Below are 23509 nucleotides of genomic sequence, written 5' to 3'. Positions count from 1 at the left end.
TCAATTAGCCATTTCCTTTAGAGAAGGTTTCCTGCCAACCTAGCAGTTCAAAAGCACGTCAAAAGTGCAAGTAGATAAATAGGTACTGCTTCGCGGGAAGGTACCGTATTTTTCGCCCTATAGGAGGCACTTTTTCCCCTCCAAAAATGATGGGGAAATGTGTGTGCTTCCTATGGGGCAAATGCAGGCTTTCGCTGAAGCCTGGAGAGCGAGAGGGGTCGGTGCGCAGGATAGCTTGGAAGCTATCTGCAAGCCCGGCGAGAGTTGCCGCCGGGCTTGCAGGGCTTGCAGGCAGCATCCTGTTCTGGGGGCTGGGGTCGGGGGAAGCTCGGGCTTTCTCCGCCCCAGCCCCGCGGCTGGGGGGGGGAATAAATTTTTTTTATTCATTTCCCCCCCAAAAAAACAAGGTGCTTCCTATCGGCCAGTGCGCCCTATAGGGCGAAAAATACGGTAAACAGCGTTTCCTTTCGCTGCTCTGGTTCGCCAGCAGCGGCTTAGTCATGCTGGCCACATGACCGGAAGCTGTATGCTGGCTCCCTCGGCCAATAAAGCGAGATGAGCGCCACAACCCCAGAGTTGGTCATGACTGGACCTAATGGTCAGGAGTCCCTTTACCTTTTACCTTTAGAGAAGGTTAATCGGATGGTAATACTGATGGGAAAAATACTGGATTTACAGAACTTTTGGTGTCTTTTTTTCTATCCTGATTTCACTATCATGGGTGTTGAAAAACAGTGTTTTTCTACTGAAAGGCAAGCAAGGGAAATTGTTTTGTTTTATTGAAAATAATTGGCAGACAGAATTCAGCAAAGATAGGAATCTATCCACTATTAGCTCACTGGAGGAATTGGAAAAATGTGCTCAGAAAGTGAATTTTGTTCCCATCATCTGGAAACTACTTTTTCTCGTGGGGTTTAGATTGCCAATAGCGGTATTGGCTTGGGGTAGAAATTCTCGGCTGTAAATTGGCTGTCACACAGAAGTGAGCCGAAACACTAATTGTTTTCAGTAGCTGACAGTTTGAACTGTGAGTAATGCTTTACAATCTAGGGTGGTAATTTTATAACATATTTTCCCACCAATAACTCCTCTTTGTTCTACTAAGTTTCTTTTCTGGCAGACCAGTCCTTTTCATACATTCATATACATGTTGAATATCAGATTATGTTAGAAAGCTAGTTCAGTTTTCTCCGTGTGTGTGTGTGTGTGTGTGTGCAGGCTCCAGTTCTGGGGTGAATGCATCAAATTGCCTCTTATGGAAGGAAAAAATACTCGGCGTATGCATTCATTCTGTTTGTACCCCAAATGAAGCAAATCAAGGTGATTTGAGGCAGACTCTCAGATTTGTAAGTCAGGTTGTGCTGTTAACCATGATGCCCGATACGTACATCCAAGTAGGTCTGTTGCCTCTGTTTCCCCGCAAAAAGTTAAATGTGCTACCTTCCCCATATCTCCCCCCCCCCATGAATTGAAACCATTTCTCTGGGGAAACCCCCACAACTTGAGAGAAGGGGGGGTAGAGAGGCTGGTGGGAGTTCTTTCATTTCGATGGACAATTCTAGCTTTTAATCCCAGTGGGTGGTTTTCCAAAGCTACTCCAATCACAGTGCTTTGTGGGGAAGCATGTTGATGCAAATAAGTAGCGATGTTTTGCACACTGGTCATAATTATGTACGTTTTGGTTGTGAGAGCTGGGTATTAGTGGAATTGGATTGTTGGGCATGTAGGCCTGCTTCTATCCCAGCCATCCTGTTCCCCCCAAAAAACAATTAAGAAATTCAGGCTCAGTGACCTGGGTCTGCACTAAGAGACACTCAAGATTCCTTCTCCATCTAATATCTGTAATAACCAGATTCCTTTGGTCCATCAAAATTTATGTCCACTGAAACCACAGATGTTAATGACTCTTACATTGTTTAATAAACACAATTTTATTGTCTACGGAGCTTTTGTCTCTGCGGCAGCTGGAGTTGTATGTTCCCACCCCGAATTCTTTGAAGCCTTCTGGAATGAAACAGTTTTTTTCTACTTCGAAGTGCAATTCTGAAACCTGCAAAAGTTGAATGAAAAAGAGAAGGCTACTGTTATGGTACATCAAAAAGTTTTTTGATTAAAAAAATATATATCCTCAGGTTATGAATATAACTGTTTCAGTAAACCCACCTGGCAGTTCTTTGAGTTGCATGATAAAGAGGATAATCTTACTAACCACAGAGCTGTTTTCTTAATAGCAATTAGTTGTTGCAGGTGCTAAACTGAAGAAGCTCTGAGCCTATTGAGTTGCACACTTCCTCCCCACCCACCCAAGAAACAGTCTAAGTTATATTTTGCCTCCTCTGCCTTCCTTACGCTTCCTTACGCTGAGTACATGCATAATAGTGAATGCTGTGGTGTGCAAATTTCAGTTAGCTGTATTTGTGAATGGTTGCATTTATCATCCTCTGTCCAAAGAATATCATGGTGAGCTGGGCCATTTTATCAGCATCTCTGTGATGTAGGTAACTAGTCCAAGGTAACCGTAGTTACCAAATTTCTAATCCAATATCTTCCTGATACATGTCCAACGGCCTGTCAGAGGCTCCATGCTAGTTCTCCATTGTGTTATAATTGTGAAGTGAAAAATTATTTTAAATAATTTTTGATATTACAAGTGTAACGTTGTAACAATACCAAGTACATATCTCTATATAGAAATTTCTCTGAATCTCGAGACTTCCCACCATCCCCTCCAATGGTCCTATTGTCAACATTTTCAACTGCATATTACTTCATAATCTATATTTTGTATCTGTCCATATTGTCAATAGTGTTTGATACATTACAAGTGATATTAGAATCCTGCTAATGTTTTCATCTGCTTACAGTGGTCTCCTAAGTAAATTATAATTTCCCCCCATTCTTAAGGTTTTTGTCTTCTTGGTTTCTGAGCTTTCTGGTCAGTTTTGCCATGTTGGCATAGTCCAACAGCTTGATTTGCCACCCTTCTCTGGTGGGGACTCTTTCTTCTTTCCATCATTTTCAGTATTATTTTTATTTTATTTTATTTTCTACTTATTTTGTTGCCGTTTACATTGCTGACATTTTACAGGAATTTGTTCTACTTCTCATCTGCCTGCAAAAGATGGCTATTTCAAATGTCATGCAGGTGAAGCACTCTTAAATGTAGGCACCCAGTGCAAATCATTTTGGTCTTTGCTCTGCCAGGATGTTGAATGGCAAATGTATTTTTATTCCCAGCTGCCACCTCCTTTGTAGAAAGTACCACAGACTACTCTGTAGTGAGTCACACATTCGTCAGCTCAGAAGAAACTGACGGTCTGATGCCTGGTATTGAAAGAGAGGAAGCGTATCATAGATAACAAAGCTCAAGAAAGGAGAGGCAGCAAAAATAAAACCGCAGCTCCTCATCTTTAGAGCAAATTTATTATTACAAAGACTGGAGATGAGTTACGGGGAAGCTGCCAGACAAATATTGGATGCTAAAGGCCATGCTAGTGGAAATAAAGCATTTTAAAGGCAATCAACTCTCATACATTACTCTCTTTCGTCAGGGTTGCCTTGGCAGGTTCCTTGGACAGCCTTATCAGAGCCATTGGCATGGCTACAAATAAGGTTCCATTATGTGATCATATATGGAGAGGGAGAGAGGATTATAGAATGATGTCCTAAGCGCGTTTGTTCTCATTACAGTTTATTTCCTGCTCTTCACTGAATTCAGGGTGGAAGGCATTTTAGCTCGCTCTCTCCCTTTTTATCCTTACAACCTATCATGTAGAGTGGGAGATAACAATTAGCCCAAGGTCCACCCAGTGAGTTTCATGACTAAGTGGGGATTTGAACCCAGGCTCTACTAGTCCTATCTCTCCACTGTAAGCACTATACTGTCCTTAGTCTAGTATGATGTGGTTTTGTCAAATAGGTGGTAGAGGCTGTTCTAATTCTTGGTGGGTCTCCCTTCCAAGCTTTGCAAGTGAAGACAAATTAATGCAAATCAGCTTTAAACAAAAACCCCTAAATGAGTTGCCCAGTTCTAGTCTATAGATTGGTCCTATGGAATTAAATTGTAAGCAAATTTAGAAAAGAAGTGCAAAGTTTGCTTTATTTATTTTGTTCAGCATATCTTTATCGTTTCTTCCAACTTGGAACTCAAGGCAGAAAACATGGGGTTTGTAGGCAGTCTCCCAGTGAGGTACTGACTGTGACGTTAACGTATGAGAGTGCTGGAGGTGAATTAGTTAAACATGTTATCCAATTAGAACCCTGGGGGTGGAGTCAGAGGGACTATAAAACCAGCTCTGGGAGGGGCGAAAGGAGAGTTCGTTGGGAGGTTGGTTGGAGTGGGAGTGAATTGGGTTAGAGTCTGTGGGTAGGTTGAGTTAGTGTAGCGAAATAAGTTGAGTCAGGAACAGTTAGGAGCTAGGAAGACAAGTAAATATCTGAGAGGTGGTTTAGTGAGTGAGAGCAGATAGGCACCCTGTGATTGTAATTCACCAATACCGTTTATGAAACCACACGCTTGTTAAACCGCAATAAATAAACAGAAGTTTATGTTCCAATTTAAACCTGACTGGACTCAGTAATGTACCAGGTAGGGCCTGGGTGGTGGCATTGAGAAATCAAGTGGTGGCACAGGGATCAATAGACAGTGAAACGTCCAGGGACCCTGTGTGATCGCCACACTGACCCAGACCAGCTTAGTTTCTGCAAGGTTTGCTGAATCCTGCAACTTCAGGCCATGTCCCTGGGAAATGCATTGCTTCATCTGCCTGCCAATGATTCCAGTGTCCTTGCCTTCATTCACCGAGAATGCTGGGTGCCAGTTTACTGTTTAAAGCGGTTAAGAAGAAAAGTTCCTAAATGGTAGTGGGGTTGTGTTTTCTTCACTCTACTTTTAAAATCTACTTCATGAGATTTATGAGAGGTAGTATTTTAGTTAGGCCACATAAAGGATTGTTATTAGCTGGGACAGGAGGTAGTTCAAGGCATCTGGCAGAAGTTCAATGGCTTTGACATGCAAATGTGCTCTCTGGAGCAGTGTATCTGAGGCAGAGTTAAGGTTCGGGGATTACTTCAGGCTTCAGGAGCAAAGATTGGTTCTGAGCCAAACTGACTGAACCCTGAGTCAGGGCTGGACTACGTGGTCTCGGATCTATCCGGATAATTAGGCAGATAAGAAAGCTATGATAGAGAGAAGAGGATAGTGAGAGTCTAAATGAGCAGCCAGATGCCATTTTGTTTGTTTTTAAAGAAAATGCAAGTACAGGAAGCCCACAACTTACACACATTTATTTGCGCACAATGAATGAATGAATGAATGGGTGAGCATCCAAGAAAAGATCCCTAGAACGTAACCCCCATGTAAGTTGTGGGCTTACTGCAACAGTTTTATGGATAAATACCAAGGTTAAGGTATGTGAATGACTATGGCAGCTATAATGGAGAATAACTGGGTTCAGAAGAGCAGCGAGGAGGCATCTATACTAGAAAACCTTCCAGTGAGGACGATTTCAACACCACTCACTTCTTCTCACTTCTATTCTTCATTAGTGATCAGGCAGACGCAGGGCGCCCTGCTTTTGTCTTGCAGCGTGTGGAGTTGAATCCTGTGCAGCTCTGAAATTTGGTGTATAATAATGTACAAGAGTAAGCCACCAAAAATGACTGAGGTGTACGGACATAGGAAGATGCCATATACAAGATCAAACCATTCGCCCATCTAGCCCCATATTGTCCACCTGGCAATGGCTATCAAGGGTCTCTGGCAGGGGTCTTTCCCATCACCTTTTGAACTGGAGGTAGCACAGGTTGTGCTGGGACTTCTGCATGGAGAGCATGTGCTGCGTGACGGTCCTTCCCCTGAACCTGGGAGTCCCCTCTGCTGGTTTATTAAGATGTAGGTGCGCATAACAATGTTGGTCCTCTATGATGCCACCTTCCTCCCTTTAAATCCTTCTCCTGTGAAGCCTTGTAGCTGTAGTCTATAACTTATCCCTGACTAAACTAAATCCTAAGTATGTGAACTGGCACTGGTTCACACCTCTCATTTCCTCTGCCGTCCTTTCTCCCCTCTTTTTGTGTTTGTGTCTCCCTACTGTTGAAATACGGGACGCAGATGGCGCTGTGGGTTAAACCACAGAGCCTAGGACTTGCCGATCAGAAGGTTGGCGGTTTGAATCCCTGCGACGGGGTGAGCTCCCGTTGCTCGGTCCCAGCTCCTGCCAACCTAGCAGTTCGAAAACACGTCAAAGGGCAAGTAGATAAATAGGTACCGCTCCGGCGAGAAGGTAAACGGCATTTCTGTGCGCTGCTCTGGTTCACCAGAAGCGGCTTAGTCATGCTGGCCACATGACCCAGGAGCTGTACGCTGGCTCCCTTGGCCAATAAAGCGAGATGAGCACCGCAACCCCAGAGTCGTCCACAACTGGACCTAATGATCAGGGGTCCCTTTACCTTTACCTTTACTGTTGAAATACAGGCTTTCAGCTCCTTGTTACTGGTGCATGCCCTTTTTTTTCCTTTCTCTTATATTGCCCTGTAAAGCACCATGTACATTTGAAAGGGGCCGAATGAATCATCACAGCCATTGTAGCCGAACCAAATCCTCTGCAACGTATCAAAGATGTGGAAACATTGCAGAAACAGGAGAAAGGGGGCATCCATATGAATCATGGCCAAGAGTCGCTTCCTGCCTCTCACTTTTATTTGTAATGTTTCTTTTGAACCTGCAGAAGAGAATGATCAAGGACAGCCCCGGAGAAAGCGCACCCGAAGGAGGAAACGGAAGAATGTTTTGCAAAACCCGGATAATTTACACGGAGGCCAAACAAAGTGTGGGAAGCATGAAGATAATTTACAGCTGCGGCACACAGACGGCGCAAATCTAAGTCGAAACAAAAAGAGGAAAATTAAAAAGAAGCGGCAAAAGGAAAAGATGAGAGCAGCTGGTTTGCTGACAAAGCCAACTGGTATAGATTTCACATATAAGCCCGAGAGGGAGGAAAGAACCGACTTTGATGAGGCAGATAGCAATGTAGATGACATTTTGGATTTTTTGCAAGCAGCACAAGAAATCTATTTCTCTGACAGTAGGTACATTTCCTCCATATCACCAGTAACTTTGAGTTGGAGAAATAAATGTATGTTGACTCTTTCTCTGTCTTGTGCCCCAAACCCCAAAGTGTAGATCTCTTCTGTGGAATGAATTTTTAACTTGCTGTCCTGAGGCAACTCGCTGTCCTGAGGCAACAGGAATATGAAAAAAATGTGGGCACGGTGACAGCCCGTTATACAGAACCCTCATCATAATAGCCAATAATGCTGCCCAACAGGGAACCAGGCAGAGGGCCTTCTCGGTAGTGGCACCCGCCCTGTGGAACGCCCTCCCACTAGATGTCAAAGAGAAAAATAACTACCAAACTTTTAGAAGACATCTAAAGGCAGCCCTGTTTAGGGAAGCTTTTAATTGTTTAATAGGTTATTGTATTTTAGTGTTTTGCTGGAAGCTGCCCAGAGTGGCTAGGGGTACCCAGCCAGATGGGCGGGGTATAAATAATAAATTATTATTATTATTATTTATTTATTTATTTATTTATTTATTTATTTATAACTATTGGTAATAATGTCTTCATAATAGCAAATGGAAAAAGATCTTTACAGCACTTTTGCTTCTGTTGGAGCAAAAAGTGTTTCGGTGGAAGGGCAACTATTTTCAAAGCATTTTCTCTACAAAAAACCCTGTCTTTACAACCCAGTGCATGTTTACTCTGAAGTAAACCCACTGGTTTCAGTGGTTCTTGTTCCCAGGTGAGTATGCATAGGATTGCAATCTTAGTCTGCAGTCCTAACCCCACTTACCCTGGGAGTAAACCCCATTGAATTCAGTATAACATATATCTGAGTAGAGATGGCTAGGATTGCACTGGGAGTGGATCACACAACCAGAATTATATCCTAAGTCTGGGTAGCCAATGTGGTGCCATCCAGCTGTTACTGAACTAAAACGTCCATCTTTCTTGACCATTGAGCCATGCTGGCAAGAGATGATAGGAGTTAAACTCCTAACAATATTTGAAGGCCATCGTGTTGGCTAAGCATACTTAAAATAAGTTTCATTGATGTCAGTGGAATTTATTTCTGCGGGCATGAATTAAACACTGACATTGCTCATTTTTCTGTATAACCCAGTGGCAAGAAATGCTTGACTTGAAACTTGAAGCAACTGGGCAATGTCACAGAATATGATTTCAGACAGACATGTTGACAAACTTCCAAGGCCCTGTGCTCAGAACCTGTGATACAGTGACCACTTCAACTCCAAACTACATAGAGGCCACCCCTCATGGCAAACTGTTTATGACTTAGTGGTTCTGCAGACAGATCTACACACATTTTCCTGCACCATTGCAAACTACAAGTTTAAAACGGCACAGCTTGAACGACTAAGGGTGGTAATGGTAGATGATTGAAAGACTGGGGTGAAAGAGAGCAAAAAGTGACAGGACGTAATGCTGGAAGGAATTTGCTTTTACATTCGCCTTTCATCCCTGCTACAATAGATAACTCTAAAGCTCCAAATAGCTGTAGTTGGTTATCTTGTTCCTAAGTCATGGTCAGTCTCTCCTCTGGTTTTGCTTCAGTATACAATGCCACCAGAAATTTTCAGCTTGCCATATTGCCAACATTAGCATAGCTACTATCTCATTCGTTTTAACAAGTGATAAATGGCTTGTCACAGTGGTCACTTGCACATTTAACAAATATTTAAGGCACTTGTCTTCATCCAAAGAATCCTTGGAACTTTGTTAAAGCTGCTGCAAACTACAGTTCCCAGGATTCTTGGTGGGGGGGAGCCATGTTTGTTAAGTGTGCTTTTAAGTGCCTGCTGTGGATGTGACATGCATTATAACGCATCTGTTTTAAGAGTTGCAAATCAAAATAATCAAGCGATGTTGTAAAGTAAGGGTAGTTAATCAATAACTATATAAATAAAGAGGAGACTTTGTAAATGAACTTTTCTCTCTTCTGTTTTTTTTTTCTCCCCCCCCCCCCCAGAACGATCTAAATGTGCAGAGTCAGCTGTGAATTCAGAAAGCGTTCAGGAGGTTTTACAGAGTCTTGAATCGCGCAGCATGCCTTTGTCAGATGTCACTCTTTTGCGTGAGATGACATCTCCTGTATTTCTGCAGAATGTAGAGAAACTCAAGGCGGCCGTGGAAGAGTTCCACACTAAGTCAGTGATGCCTCCCGGTAAGTTCAGTGCACACAAACGTGCTGTTATTGTTCCTTTCCTTGAAAACTAGGATGCAGAATTTTATAATAATAATAATAGTAATTTATTATTTATACCCCGCCCATCTGGCTGAGTTTCCCCAGCCACTCTGGGCGGCTCCCAATCGAGTGTTAAAAACAATACAGCATTAAATATTAAAAACTTCCCTAAACAGGGCTGCCTTCAGATGTCTTTTAAAAATAAGATAGCTGCTTATTTCCTTCACATCTGAAGGGAGGGCGTTCCACAGGGCAGGCGCCACTACTGAGAAGACCCTCTGTCTGGTTCCCTGTAACCTCACTTCTCACAGTGAGGGATCTGCCAGAAGGCCCTCGGTGCTGGATTTCAGTGTCCGGGCTGAACGATGGGGTGGAGACGCTCCTTCAGGTATACTGGGCCGAGGCCGTTTAGGGCTTTAAAGGTCAGCACCAACACTTGGAATTGTGCTCGGAAACGTACTGGGAGCCAATGCAGATCTCTCAGGACCAGTATTATGTGGTCCCGGCGGCCACTCCCAGTCACCAGTCTAGCTGCCGCATTCTGGATTAATTGCAGTTTCCGGGTCACCTTCAAAGGTAGCCCCATGTAGAGCACATTGCAGTAGTCCAAGCGGGAGATAACTAGAGCATGCACCACTCTGGCAAGACAGTCCACAGGCAGGTAGGGTCTCAGCCTGCGTACTAGATGGAGCTGATAGACAGCCGCCCTTGACACAGAATTAACCTGTGCCTCCATGGACAGCTGTGAGTCCAAAATGACTCCCAGGCTGCGCACCTGGTCCTTCAGGGGCACAATTACCCCATTCAGGACCAGGGAGTCCCCCATACCTGCCCGCTTCCTGTCCCCCCAAAACAGTACTTCAGTCTTGTCAGGATTCAGCCTCAATCTGTTAGCCGCCATCCATCCTCCAACTGCGTCCAGGCACTTTTCCATGCGCAGGGAAAATATATATTTCAAAGGCAGTCTACTTTTTTGTTTCTCAGTCTGTGTGTAAAGGTAGTCTCAAGGGTGTCCAATATAGAGGGCTCAGTGGTGGCCCTGTTTTGGCTGTTATCCTTTCCTCTGCCCATGACACAATAATACACAGTTCCAATTAGAAAACTAAATATCACTGGCTGTGCAAATGTAAGCATACTCAGAGGTGAGGCCTGTTGAGTTTAGTGGGACTTGCTCCAAGGTAGTATAGGGTTGTAGCCTGAGCCTTTCACTCGTGATCTGGATGTTTTGCAGCAAAACATTTTACTCTGCCAAATAATTTTCTTTTCTAGTTGTACATTTGCTGTCTTCTAACTTCATGCAAGTTAGTTACCTTTTGGTGGAGGGGAAGACTAGGACTTACGAGATAGCAATCTGTGTGTTTTATTTTCAATTAAGAAAACAGAAGAGAATAGCTGCAAGGCATGGTTCACAACCCCCGTTCTTTCTCGTTCTCATAAGGGGCACTGTTCTCCATAAATCCGACTGTGGCATAAACACTCCTCACTCCTTACAGTGGTTTAAAGCATCCATTTAGAATTCTCTTCACACCTCACTTTACCTCACTCTGAAAATGGTTTACTGGTGTGTGTGCAGTACGTGTGAGGGAGAGAAGCAGATAGAATGAGAAAATAAGACTCCTTCAGCCCCGAATTCCAGATTTTTAAATACTATTTAGGAAGTCTCCAGTAAAAGAGAAGCATGAAAAAACTTTGGTCAGGATCCAAAGTACTGCATATGGTGTCCTGCACTCCGAAACTGACTTGGGTTTGTTCACATCAAATTAACAGCCTTCCGCATTAATATGGCAGACCTGTTTTTAGACTGTGGCCCTGCCTGTAATATACATTTAAAGCATCATTATGCTGCTTTAAACAACCATGGCTTCCCAGAAAGACACCTGGGGACAATAGTTTGTTGAGGGTTTTGAGAGTTGTTAGGAGACCCACTATTTCCTTCATCAAACTACACTTCCAGAGTTTCCTTGGAAGAGGAAGTCATTGTTTAACCACCGTAAGTAAGAACTACCGTATTTTTCGCTCTATAGGACGCACCCGACCATAGACGCACCTTGTTTTAGAGGGGGAGAACAAGAAAAAAATAAATCTCCCCTTCTCTGCACAGCGCCCTTTCATCGAAGCGGCAGGAGAAACGGAGCCCCTTCCATTTCTCCTCCCGCTTAGCTGAAGGGGCACCTACCCTTGTAGAAGGGGAATCTGGGACAGGCCACAAATAAAATGATTGCTTAATAGCTATGGTAAAGCATCTGTCTTGCATTCAGTAGGGCTCAGGTTCAGTCCCCTCCATCTCCAGGTACAGTGGTACCTCGGGTTAATAACTTAATTCGTTCCGGAGGTCAGTTCTTAACCTGAAACTGTTCTTAACCTGAAGCACCACTTTAGCTAATGGGGCCCCCTGCTGCCGCTGCACCTCCACCGCACAATTTCGTTCTCATCCTGAAGCAAAGTTCTTAACCCGAGGTACTATTTCTGGGTTAGCAGAGTCTATAACCTGAAGCATATGTAACCTGAAACGTATGTAACCCGAGGTACCACTGTATATCTGAAAGACACCCCCTGCCTCAAACTCTGGAGACACTGTAGATCAGGGTGGTCCAGCACATAGCCCAAGGGCTGCATGCAGCCCTTGAGACCATTTTTGCCAGCCCTTGGCAACATTTGATGCCCTCACGCTGCCTTCTCAAAGCTGGCTAAGCAAGGCTCTGGGCTTTGGGAATGAAGCATGAGGGCTCTGACAAGGTCCTAGAGTCCTCCTCTCTCCTTCCCAAAGCCTAGTTAGCTCTTCCCCAGCTTTAGGAAGGGGGTGGGAGGGCTCTAGGACCCTGCCACAGCCTCACACCTTGCTGAGCTGACTTTGGGAAGGCAGCATAAGGGTTGGAGGGGCATGGAGGGGCTGTCTGGTTACAGGGGGCCTTCTCAGTAGTGGTGCCCGCCGTGTGGAACGCCCTCCCATCACATGTCAAGGAAATAAGCAGCTATCCTATTTTTAAAAGACATCTGAAGGCAGCCCTGTTTAGGGAGGTTTTTAGTATTTAATGCTGTATTGTTTTTAACACTCGATTGGGAGCCGCCCAGAGTGGCTGGGGAAACTCAGCCAGATGGGTGGGGTATAAATAATAAATGGCCACAGTGATCCATGCGATGGTCACCTCCAGGCTTGACTACTGTAATTCGCTCTACGCTGGGCTGCCCTTGAAGCTGGCTGTCCCAGAAACTCCAGCGGGTGCAGAATGCTGCAGCGAGGCTCCTCACGGGGTCTCTGCCATGGGAGCATATTCACCCAGTGCTTTTCAAGCTGCACTGGCTCCCAGTAGAGTACAGGGTCAGATTTAAGGTGCTGCTTTTGACCTTTAAAGCCCTTCACGGCCTAGGACCCTCGTACCTACGGGGCCGCCTCTCCCGGTATGCCCCACAGAGAGCCTCAAGGTCCATAAATAGCAACACCCTAGAGTTCCCGGGCCCTAAGGAAGTTAGATTAGCTTCAACCAGAGCCAGGGCCTTTTCAACACTGGCTCCAGCCTAGTGGAACGCTCTGTCTCATGAGACCAGGGCCCTGCGGGATCTGATTTCTTTCCGCAGGGCCTGTAAGACAGAGTTGTTCCGCCTGGCCTTTGGCTTGGAGCCAATTTGATTCCCTCCCTCCCTTTCTTTTTTCTTTTCCTTCTCCTCCTGCGATGAGGCTACATTTTAATATCTTAATGTTTCAATATTTTAATGTTGTATTTTAATTTTGTTTTTAAGTTGTAATCATTCAAATTGTTTTTATTATTGCTTGTAAGCTGCTCTGAGTCCGGCCTTGGCTGGGGAGGGCGGGGTATAAATAAAAATTATTATTATTATTATTATTATCATCATCATCATCATCATCAAATTTTGGCCTCACTCCCCCCCCCCATGCAACAAGGCAGTGTGTGGCCTGCGGGTTCCCTGTTGAAGTACTCTTGCGGCCCACTTGGTATGAAAAGTTGGACCGCCCTGGTGCAGATAATACTGAACTCAGTGGACCTGTGGTCTGACTCCTATGTCCCTATGATAGGCTAATAACAAACGTACTGGCCAGAGGTATGAAAGTCAGCCACATGTTATATACTTACGAAGGTTCAGTATTTCACTAGAGCTGATGTCAAAGAGAACTTGAGTTGCTTTTTGGAATCGTCATAAATATAAAGGCTCGAAAGTGTAACAGCTACCGCTTCAATTCAAACCATGTTAAAGGCCTAGGAGCAGGGAGGGCAGCCGTGGCACTGCATTAATACAAAAGCTGAATAAAGCGAAACCTTCCATCACAAATATATTCATATTGGGAAATGATCCCTTTTCAAAAAGGAAATCGGATTTTCCTTGCTTTCATTGTCGAAGGGTTTTCTTCTTGTTGTTGATTAAAACAATATTTCAAACAGCTGCTTCCATTCATATTCTAATAAACCGAAGCAGACTAGCCTGGACTCAGGGGTTATGGGCCAACTGAAAAGGAGTCCCTTCTGGCAGCTACTTCATGTATTTCAGAACATCTGGGAGATGCAATGCCACTGTGGAGAACAGAATATCCCATGCCACTTTGTGGGGAGCTAAGCAGAAAAGCTTGCCAACAAAGGTCCGTATAGTAAAAGCTATGGTTTTCCCAGTAGTGATGTATGGAAGTGAAAGCTGGACCATAAAGAAGGCTGATCGCCAAAGAATTGATGCTTTTGAGTTATGGTGCTGGAGGATACTCTTGAGAGTCCCATGGACTACAAGAAGATCAAACCTCTCCATTCTGAAGGAAATCAGCCCTGAGTGCTCACTGGAAGGACAGATCGTGAAGCTGAAGCTCCAATACTTCGGCCACCTCATGAGAAGAGAAGACTCCCTGGAAAAGACCCTGATGTTGGGAAAGATGGAGGGCACAAGGAGAAGGGGATGACAGAGGACGAGATGGTTAGATAGGGTTCTTGAAGCTACCAGCATGAGTTTGACCAAACTGCAGGAGGCAGTGGAAGACAGAAGTGCCTGGTATGCTCAAGTCTATGGGATCACGAAGAGTCGGACACGACTAAGCGACTAAACAACAACAACAAAAGCAGAAAAGCAGTAGAATCACATATACTGAGGAGCAATAGGAACTCTTGGAACTGGATATCTACAGAGCTTTTGGAAGTTTATTTTAAAACAACTAATTCAATTTAATATGTCCAAAAAGGAACTAATCCCATTCCACATTCATACCTTTACAAAATTCATACCTTTAGTTCCTGCTCAGTTCATTCCTCAGTGCAGGTGCATCCAGTGATCCTTAGCCATTTTTTTTAAGCATTCAGAATGTCACAAGCTGCTGTGCTGAAGTATAAAATATACTTCAGAATAAGAAAACTTCAAAACATACACACAGTGGAATGTGAATTGTTTTATTTATTTTTCCCAACAATTGTGGTCTCAAAGCTTAAAGGCCCAAAGAAGCTAAAGATTTTAAAAACAACAGCAACAACCCATGTAATCAAATGAACTTGAAGATGAACTAGAAATTGTTCAAGGTTCTACCCCAAAATGAACTGAATTCCCATCCAGTTCATCCCACAATTATGGGAAACTACTTTTGGATGAAGTTTGGTGATTTTTGAAGTAATTGAACTTCGATTCATTCAATTCATTGAACTTCGATAAACTAAAGTAGTTCATTCCAAACACTGGGTATCCATAGTCTCAAGAGCAACGAGGATTTTGTTTAGTTTTGTTGTAAAGACATTCCTTTTTCTAGTCTATGGACTCCTTCAGCCACCACCATCTTAGGGTGCCCTCTTTTCTAAAGTCTGCCTGTTAACATTTGGGGGGGTTTTTTTGTTATTGTTGACAAACATCAAGTAAAAAATAGCTTTCTCTCTTGTTGCCTAGGAAATTATCACCCACTAAAGAGCTAAAAATGTCTTCTGTCAAGATCTTTTTTTAAAGAGCAACAACTGCAGAACTGTCCTCTAATTCTTTCCCCTCCATGTACCTATTCTTTCTCTCGATCAGCATGCAGTATTCTTACCTTCCACCTGTGATGCGCAATCTAGATTCTTCGCATGCGCTGCAATCAAGAAAAAAAAGCAGTGTGCAAAGATGAAGAAATCAAAGAGGAGGCAGCTTAAAAATAATTATACTGCAGTAGTTAGCACTGTGGAAAACTCCTAGACACAATGTGGCTATACTCTTGTTAAATATTTGTCCAAGATGGGCAAATACCGTAAGAATATAAGAAGAGCCTGCTGAATCAGGCCAGTGGTCCATATAAGTTTACCATCTTTTTCTCACAGTGGCAACCAGAAGGCTATGAGAAGCCCTCAAGCAAGACTTGAGCTCAACAGCACCCACCCATCCTGCGGAAGGCAGCAACTGATAGGCTTTACTTTCATGAATTTGTCCAGTTTTGAAAGCCATCCAGGTTGGTGGCCATCACTGTCACCTATGGAAATGAATTCCATAGTTTAGCTATGCGCTGTGTGAAAAAGTGCTTTATTTTACCTGTCCTGAATCTTCCAATCTTCATTTTCATTGGATGACTATGAGTTGTGGTTCGAGGACCCGACCCCTGCTTGGTGGAATAAAGACACGTTGACACAGAATATAAGGTTAATGGGCAAGAAAAGGCCACAACTTTATTGATTACAGCAAGTGAGAAGGTATTGGCTTAGGCATTGGACCACGGAAAATTTGACTCCATCCACTCGAAGAGGGGTGAGTCTGAAAAGGGGGTTAACCACCAGGAGGGGGAGCCTGTTGATTCTAATGCAACTATAAGCTCTCCTCTGATGTCAACGAGGATTGTGCCATGGCCCCCCACCACACAGGCATCGGACAGGATCCACGACCGCCGGATTCCTTTAACGGAATACCCAAATTTGAAGGGGTAGGCGATGGCCACACCTTGCCCTTCCACACACCAACAACACATTCCAATGCCTAACTGCCACCCGAGCCTAAGGTGAGCAAATGGGCTGAATGGCTGGCGCGGCTGCGTCTTGAACAGCAAACCACGCCCCCACCAAGCTGCCCGATTGGGTGCTTAACCGGGAGGCGTGGCGCGCCAGCCATGTGGATGGCGCAGGGGGCATAAGGCCCCCTGCGTGATGTGGGAGTCGTCTCCCACCCACAACACCTCCCCTCTGGAAGGAGGAGAGGCCTTCCAATGTTAGGGGAGAAGGAGAAAAACTTTTCTCCATCCACATGTGAAATTGAGAACTTTTGCCACACCATGCATCACTTTTCACTTGTTTACATTGAATTGCATTTGCCATTTTATAACCCATTCACTCAGTTTGGAGGGCCCTTTTGGAACGCTTTGCAAACCTTTTGTTTTGCTTTGATGACCCTGAACAATTTAGCACCATCAGCAAACTTGGCACCTCACTCCTCAACCCGAACTCTAGATTATGAAGAAGTTAAAAAGCACAAGTCCCTGTACTAATCCTTAGAGGACTTCACTCCCTACATCCATCCAATGGGAGAAGTGTCCATAAATTCCTGCTCTTTGCTTCCTACAACTTAATCAATTCCTGATCTACAAGAAGCCCTCTCTTCTTATTCCTTGACTCAAGAGTCTTGGGTTTGGCAGGTACTTTGTTCAGAGGTTTTTGGAAGTCCAAGTACACAGAGCTAGTGAAAAGAGAACAGGAGAGACTGTTGTTAGGAGACAGAGATTTCCAGGCGTAAGTTTAAGGAGTGCTGAGGACCTGGCCACAAGCTTAGATTGAGCAGGGCATAAGGAATGGGGAAGCTTATGAAAGAGAAATCCCCAGCTCTCCAGAGCAGGTCTGGGGAGGGTGTAGGAGGCACACAGGAAGATGAAAGTGAAGGGAAGTTATGTTGTACAAATGGAGATCCTCGTGCTATTGGAACTATTTTGTTGGATACAACCCTAAAATTGTAATAAAGGTCTTATCCAAAGCTGCTCATTTCATTAAGTTCCTATTTGCCTTATATAAAGTAATTATACTTAACCATTCAAGTCTGGAGTTATCCCTGCTCAAAGCAACTCATGTCACAGCTGCAACTGTTTATTTTAGGAGTTTGAAATCTTGAAGTTTTTGCATGTTTGTAGCTCCCAGGCATAGGTGTCTCCCCCTCTGCCTTCATATTTCTCCAAAATGGAAACAGATGTCTACTTGGGGTTTTTTTTATCATTCAGAATTTGTTTACTGAACACTATCTTATTGATATTTCATGAAGAATTTGCTTTCTCCTTTGCAGATCATGCCAAGGCAATCTCTTCTCTGTTTCTCTACTGGATTACAGATATCCTTCCTGGAAAGAACAGGAAATAAGCTAAATGTGCACATCCATCTGTACAGGGTTAAAATGTAATACATAAGACTCTGAACTGTGTCTGAGAATATTCAGAAATGGCAATGCCATTGAAGAAGATTGCAACTTCACAAAGATGTTGGGTTTTGTTTTTGGTTTTTAATTTTTGTCTCTAGCCCCAAGTTAATATATAATACTGCAAACTTCCTTTATTTTATATATTCTAGTTTGTGAATATATAAGCACCAGTTTCCCCCTTATTGTAGGTCCTTCTTGAGATTTTATTGCAACTGAATTGGTTCATGCAAGGAAGACTCTTTCACGAGCTGCTTCATAACTACCAGAATAACTTGGTGGCCAAAGCCAAGTGAAAATGTACAGTGCTATCATTGTTTTTATATGATATTGTTGTTTACAGAATGTCAGAATCCATATTTTTATATATAAAATAAAGAGGGGAAAGAGAGGATTTATATCTTGTATCTCGCTCCTCAAGCAGATCCATCACTTTCATATATTAGGACAATATAGGCTTCAATGCATTTCACAACACTATTCACTCCCCTTTCTACCAGGAAACTTGGAGCTGTCGCATTATAGGCCAGCAAGATGCTGACTAGGATACTTAGCCTTTGCAAGCTATGGGAAGGAGAGAGAAGTCCAGTGTTCTGCCCTTACCCTCATGCTCCTTGAACAAATGTCAGCTGCTGTGTTGATCAATTGCTCTGTGAAAGAGCCGAGGTATTAAAGCATGTCCATCTTTTGTGAAACAAGTTACAAGCAGTATTTCTTAGGTGTATCAGAGTAGGGGAGACAGAAAAGCCATAACAGAGTAAACATAATCATTGTTCCAAAGTTATAGTGCTCTGAGTTCATGATTTATTATTATTATTAATTGCACTTATTAGTTGCTTTTTTTGAAAAAGGCAGTAAAACAGCAACAAAGAGGAGCATTCCTGTTATTTCTAACTTTGTTCTTGTTTAGTGTGGGGCATATAAAAAAAATAGCCCTTCTAATACCACTTCCAAAGCTGATAGCAATGTTCATTGTCCCAATATTGCAGGTTGGAAGGGGCTGTGGCTGAGAGAGTTTATGAAAGCCCTGATTGCAGAAACAAACAAACAAACAAAAATCAATTATTACACATCAAGAAGTAGTTTTTTTTTTTTTCAGCCACAGGTTCAGATCGTGCACTTCAGGAATGCTCTGTAACATTTTGTTGTGGGGCCTCATTTGTACTATATGAAAAAGCTGAAACAAAACAAAAACTGTGGCATCTGTGTTTCCTGTACCTCACATTCAGCTAACTTTGCACCAGTTGTTGAATAAGACAGTAGCTTCTATGCGGGAAAAGTTTCATGCATAACTATAATTAAGGGTGACTCAAGCCTTATTGGGACACGGGTGGCGCTGTACGTTAAACCACTGAGCCTAGGGCTTGCCAATCAGAAGGTTGGCGGTTCGAATCCCTGCGACAGGGTGAGCTCCCATTGCTCAGTCCCTGCTCCTGCCAACCTAGCAGTTCGGAAGCACAACAAAGTGAGAGTAGATAAATAGGTACCACTCCGGCGGGAAGGTAAACGGCGTTTCCATGTGCTGCTCTGGTTCGCCAGAAGCGGCTTAGTCATGCTGGCCACATGACCTGGAAGCTGTACGCCGCCTCCCTCGGCCAATAAAGCGAGATGAGCGCCGAACCCCAGAGTCGGCCACGACTGGACCTAATGGTCAGGGGTCCCTTTACCTTTACAAGCCTTATTCTGAGGTTTGTATGTTAGGGAGGAAACTCTAGACACCACCACCTCTAGCAACAGAAAGGCATGTATACAGAAGCATTAAAACTCTTATGAGCCCCCAAGTTGGAAACTGAAGTGGTTTAGCCCAAACACAACTTCATAGCCTCAAGTCAGAACTGCAGCTGGAAGAAGAAATTGGCTTGTGGTGTAAGCATGACTGTTTGGGTGTCCTAACTGCATCATGGAACTGTGAAAGAAAATCCATTTCCTGCACTGTCACTCAGTGCATTGCAGTTGTCTTTTGCAGGCATCGTTACCTTCACAGAAACTCAGACAAAGAGAATATTTCATTTCCGCCCGTCAAACTTTGAAAAAGTGTTAAAATTAATCAGGTGGGCAGTGAGTAGAAAAGGGGGCACCCGTGCGCTAAATCTATATTCCACTACCCCACCAATGAGTCAGAGTTTGCCGGTTGCATTTGCAAACGATTCCATGATCATAATATGCATAGACTGTGTGTAGCTCCAATACATCGGGTAGAGATCTGAAGGTAAGGTGGAGAAGATGGGGAGATCATATCTACTCTTAGTCTTCTCTTTTCCAGGCTAAACATAACCAGCTCCCTCAACCATTCCTCATAAAGCTTGGTTTCCAGACCCTCCTCTGCATACTTCCAGTTTGTCAATATCCTTTGTCAAACCCAAATCTAATCCAACTAAAAAATCTCCTATTGGTCAGTGTCACCCTAAGGCGGTGTAGCGAGAGATGAGCAAGAAATTCAGCTGTGTTTGCATTTAAAGCCAGATTGTTAGCATTTCCTGATAACAATATGCAAAACAAAACACAGCCATCCAAATTCACACCATTGTGAATTTTGCAATGCAGCTCTCCAACCAATGTGTACAAAAATGTACGTTCCAATATTTTCCAAAAAATAAAACCCTTGCAAGAATGCATCATATTAGGGGTATTTGCTTGTAAAATGTGTATTTTGGGCAAAATTGCATACAAAAAATGTGTATTTTATAAATTTGCATTAAAATGCAAAATTTTCATGAGATTTTTTTTAGAGCATGAACTGATTTGGAGACCTGAATTTAAGGTTGGAAAAATGAGAAACAGAGAGAAACTGAAATTGACAGATCCGCTCATCCCTGGCTGTAGCTAGATACTCTGTTGCTCAGTCCTATGAGCTGCTGTGTCACCCCCTAGCGCTGGAAGTATGTGACATAAAATGTGATGCATTCCAGATAACAGGTGATGAAACCATATCTGTCACTTGATTGTACACTGTTAGGATACTGGCAGAGGCTCCCATGTCAATGGCTGGAAGAAACCTAATAAATTCACAAAGAATGCATCTATCAAGACTTAACCAGCCATGGTGGATAAACGGAACATTCATGTCCAGAAGCAGTCTACGTCAGAGTACCAAATCCTAGGAACAGAGGAGGGATGTTTCAAACACACCTGGCTGGAGGTTTTTGGAAATGGGATGCTAGATTCAATCAGCCCTTTGTCCTGCTTCTTCTCTGTTTACTGGTTGGTACAAAAATTCTGCAGCAGGAAACATGTCACTGTAGACAGGCTCAGCATCCCAAAACGTTTGAATTGTGTTTGCCACGGGCTCCTAAACAAACAAAAACAAACTTTAGAAACAGAGGGAAAGCCAATTGAGGTCAATATTACTTGAAAGCTTTATAAATTACCTGTAACATGAAATAAACTTGTTCACTAATCAAAGTTGGTGCCTCTAGACTGGAAGAAATTGAAAACACGGCACAGAATGAAAATTGCTAACTGTTTGGGGGTTGTTGCTGTTTTGTAAATGGAGTGGCCTTGGTGAGGGGGGGGAATAAAAGGGGAGAAATGCAGAGATTGAAGAGGACAGGCGGCAGTGCCAAGCTGCAGTACAAGATGGATGGAAGCGGAGCAATGCAGAAAAGGCGCCGTCCGAGAAAGGGCACATCAGGACACGGGATTCAAATTAAATGCTAGTTAAGAATATAATAGGGGGTTGATCAGTGTCACTGTGCTTTATTCAGGGTTTCCATTTGAGACTTCCAGCTATCAAATGCTTGTTCAGTTTACCCAAATTTCTGTGTTTTTTCATGATGGTTTCTAGCAAGACTGACAAAGCTGTGTCCCTGCACCACCAGCACCCCACCACATAATAATTCATTGGGTGAAAAATCGGGAACTGAGTCCTAGCACCCTTTAGGTGTATTTCAGCACCTCTGCAGTGTTTGTGGAGGTCGGGAACAGTGGTTTTTTTGAAGGGGGAGCCCTGCTTCTCACTCTCCCCAATGTTGTTCTTAAATGCTACATTTTGAAAACCATTTCGAAGGTACTATGTCCTAGTTACAGTTCCGAGAAAGGGAACTTATAGTACCTGTCCCCCCCCCCCAGTTTTCTTGGACTCCAGCTCCCATCATAGTTGACCACTGGCTCTGCTGGTTGGGTCTGAAGGGAGTTCAGCAACAGTTGGATATGCTACAGGTTCCCCACCCCTGCTACAAAGGTTCAATTCAGAATGTGGGGATTAGCAGCCTTCAGGCTGGTTTAGAAAGCATGATTGCAAACCCTACATGTGTTGTGATTTGGGGTCACCTTGTCTTGAAGGCAAGGAGAGAGAGATACTGCTTCTTTGGCAATCACTCGTAGCCGAGTAAGATTGTCTTCCATAAACACGGTTTTAACAATAAGTGCATAAGTGACTGTGGAGACCAATTCTGGATCCACACGTCCTTCCACAGTGGGGACATTGGTTTCCAGGCGGGAGTTGATCACGGTGTGGATTTGCCAATCGTTCCTTCCTCTTAGCACATTTCTCCCTTGCGTCCTGAGTTCAAGCGTCTTCAAAGCCCATGACACCTTTGGTAAAGGCTGTTCTCCAACTGGAGCGCTCACAGGCCAGTGTTTCCCAGTTGTCAGTGTTTATACTACATTTTTTTTAGATTTGCCTTGAGACAGTCTTTAAACCTCTTTTGTTGACCACTTTCCATTTTTAAGTTCGGAATAGAGTAGTCGCTTTGGAGGACAATCATCCGCACAACATGACCAGTCCAACAAAGTTGATGTTGAAGAATCATTGCTTCAACACTGGTGATCTTTGCTTCTGATATTAGTTCACCTGTCTTCCCAAGTGATGTGTAATTTTTTTCAGAGACACTGTTCATGGAATCTTTCAAGGAGTTAACCTGCTCACAGCAAGTGCATCATAGAAGCTCTGCAGTAGGGCGTTCTGTTTAAAGTGATTATACCAAACAAACAGACACCTGAAGCTTTCCCTATAGGAATTATGGGGAGAGAACTCCCCCAAAATAGGGGACTAAATTAAATTGTTTATGTATGTTACAGCAGCAAGGATTTTATAGGCTCAAAAATGGAAGGAAGAAGAAATTCCCACAGAATGGTTAAGTAAGGTGATGGACTATGCAGAAATGGCAAAGTTAACACCTAAAACAATAGAACCCAATGATGACAGTTTTGTGGGAGAATGGAAGCCTTTTTCAGACTATTTAAAGAAATGTTACAGTTTGATGAATTCGCGAGCAGGATTTGAAGTACGAGCAACAGAAATAATTAGGATTTGCTGTAATATTGTTATGGCATAAGACTTAGAAGACAGGGTGTAGCAAAGGGGGAGAAAACAAAATCGCCATGGAAAATGGGATGGGAAATTGACAAAACAAAACAAAAATATGCGTTAGAATGTATATGTGGAAGTTGTTCTTTTTTTCTTGAAATTTAATTTTAAAAATGTCTTTTAAAAAAAATTAAAAGCAGCAGTAGATATGATACGTAAACGTGAAAATTGCTTTATTAGATGGGCAGTTCTCAACTACGAAACATATCAGAGGTTTTCTGCTTTAGTCTTCTTGGAGTATTGCAATGGGCAAGCAGATTCTGCACACAACCAACCACAAAATTGTTATCTATACTGAAATATTATGCATGTTTATGCAGAAGTCTCCTTGTGTCAATGTGGCTTGTTGCTTTGTTTACAGCTGCATTCTTAAATTGCTTCTGCTGCTTAGATCTAATTTTTAAAAAATAAATCATCACACTAACAAAACTATCAATGGAAATAATGAATTATAATTAGTTTTTTTTAATATATATATACATGAATGGATTAGGAAACATAATTGAGGAAAGACCACACTAGACTCACTTAACAGACACAATGATTGCGTTTTCATTTTATATATAGAAGGAGCTTAAAATGAAGGTCATATCTGAATCCTAT

The 23509-nt window shown here is 43.1% G+C and overlaps 1 protein-coding gene across 2 annotated transcripts in view; it reads left to right on the top strand.

The window, feature by feature from the left end:
• ERICH1 (glutamate rich 1) overlaps nucleotides 1-18378 on the top strand; it is a 62216-nt gene extending 43838 nt beyond the window's left edge. For both annotated transcript variants that reach the window (XM_053380802.1, XM_053380803.1), the window contains 3 exons: nucleotides 6729-7085; nucleotides 9052-9246; nucleotides 17470-18378. In XM_053380802.1, coding sequence (XP_053236777.1) covers nucleotides 6729-7085; nucleotides 9052-9246; nucleotides 17470-17543 — 626 coding nt within the window. In that variant the 3' untranslated portion in view covers nucleotides 17544-18378. The remainder of the gene's footprint in view (nucleotides 1-6728; nucleotides 7086-9051; nucleotides 9247-17469) is intronic.
• Nucleotides 18379-23509: the final 5131 nt, after the last annotated feature.

The sequence above is a fragment of the Podarcis raffonei genome, chromosome 3 (genome assembly GCF_027172205.1).
Source record: "Podarcis raffonei isolate rPodRaf1 chromosome 3, rPodRaf1.pri, whole genome shotgun sequence".
NCBI classification, from domain to species: Eukaryota; Metazoa; Chordata; class Lepidosauria; order Squamata; family Lacertidae; genus Podarcis; species Podarcis raffonei.
The sequence above is the reverse complement of the archived record's forward strand: the minus strand, read 5'-3'. Positions and strand labels throughout refer to the sequence as shown.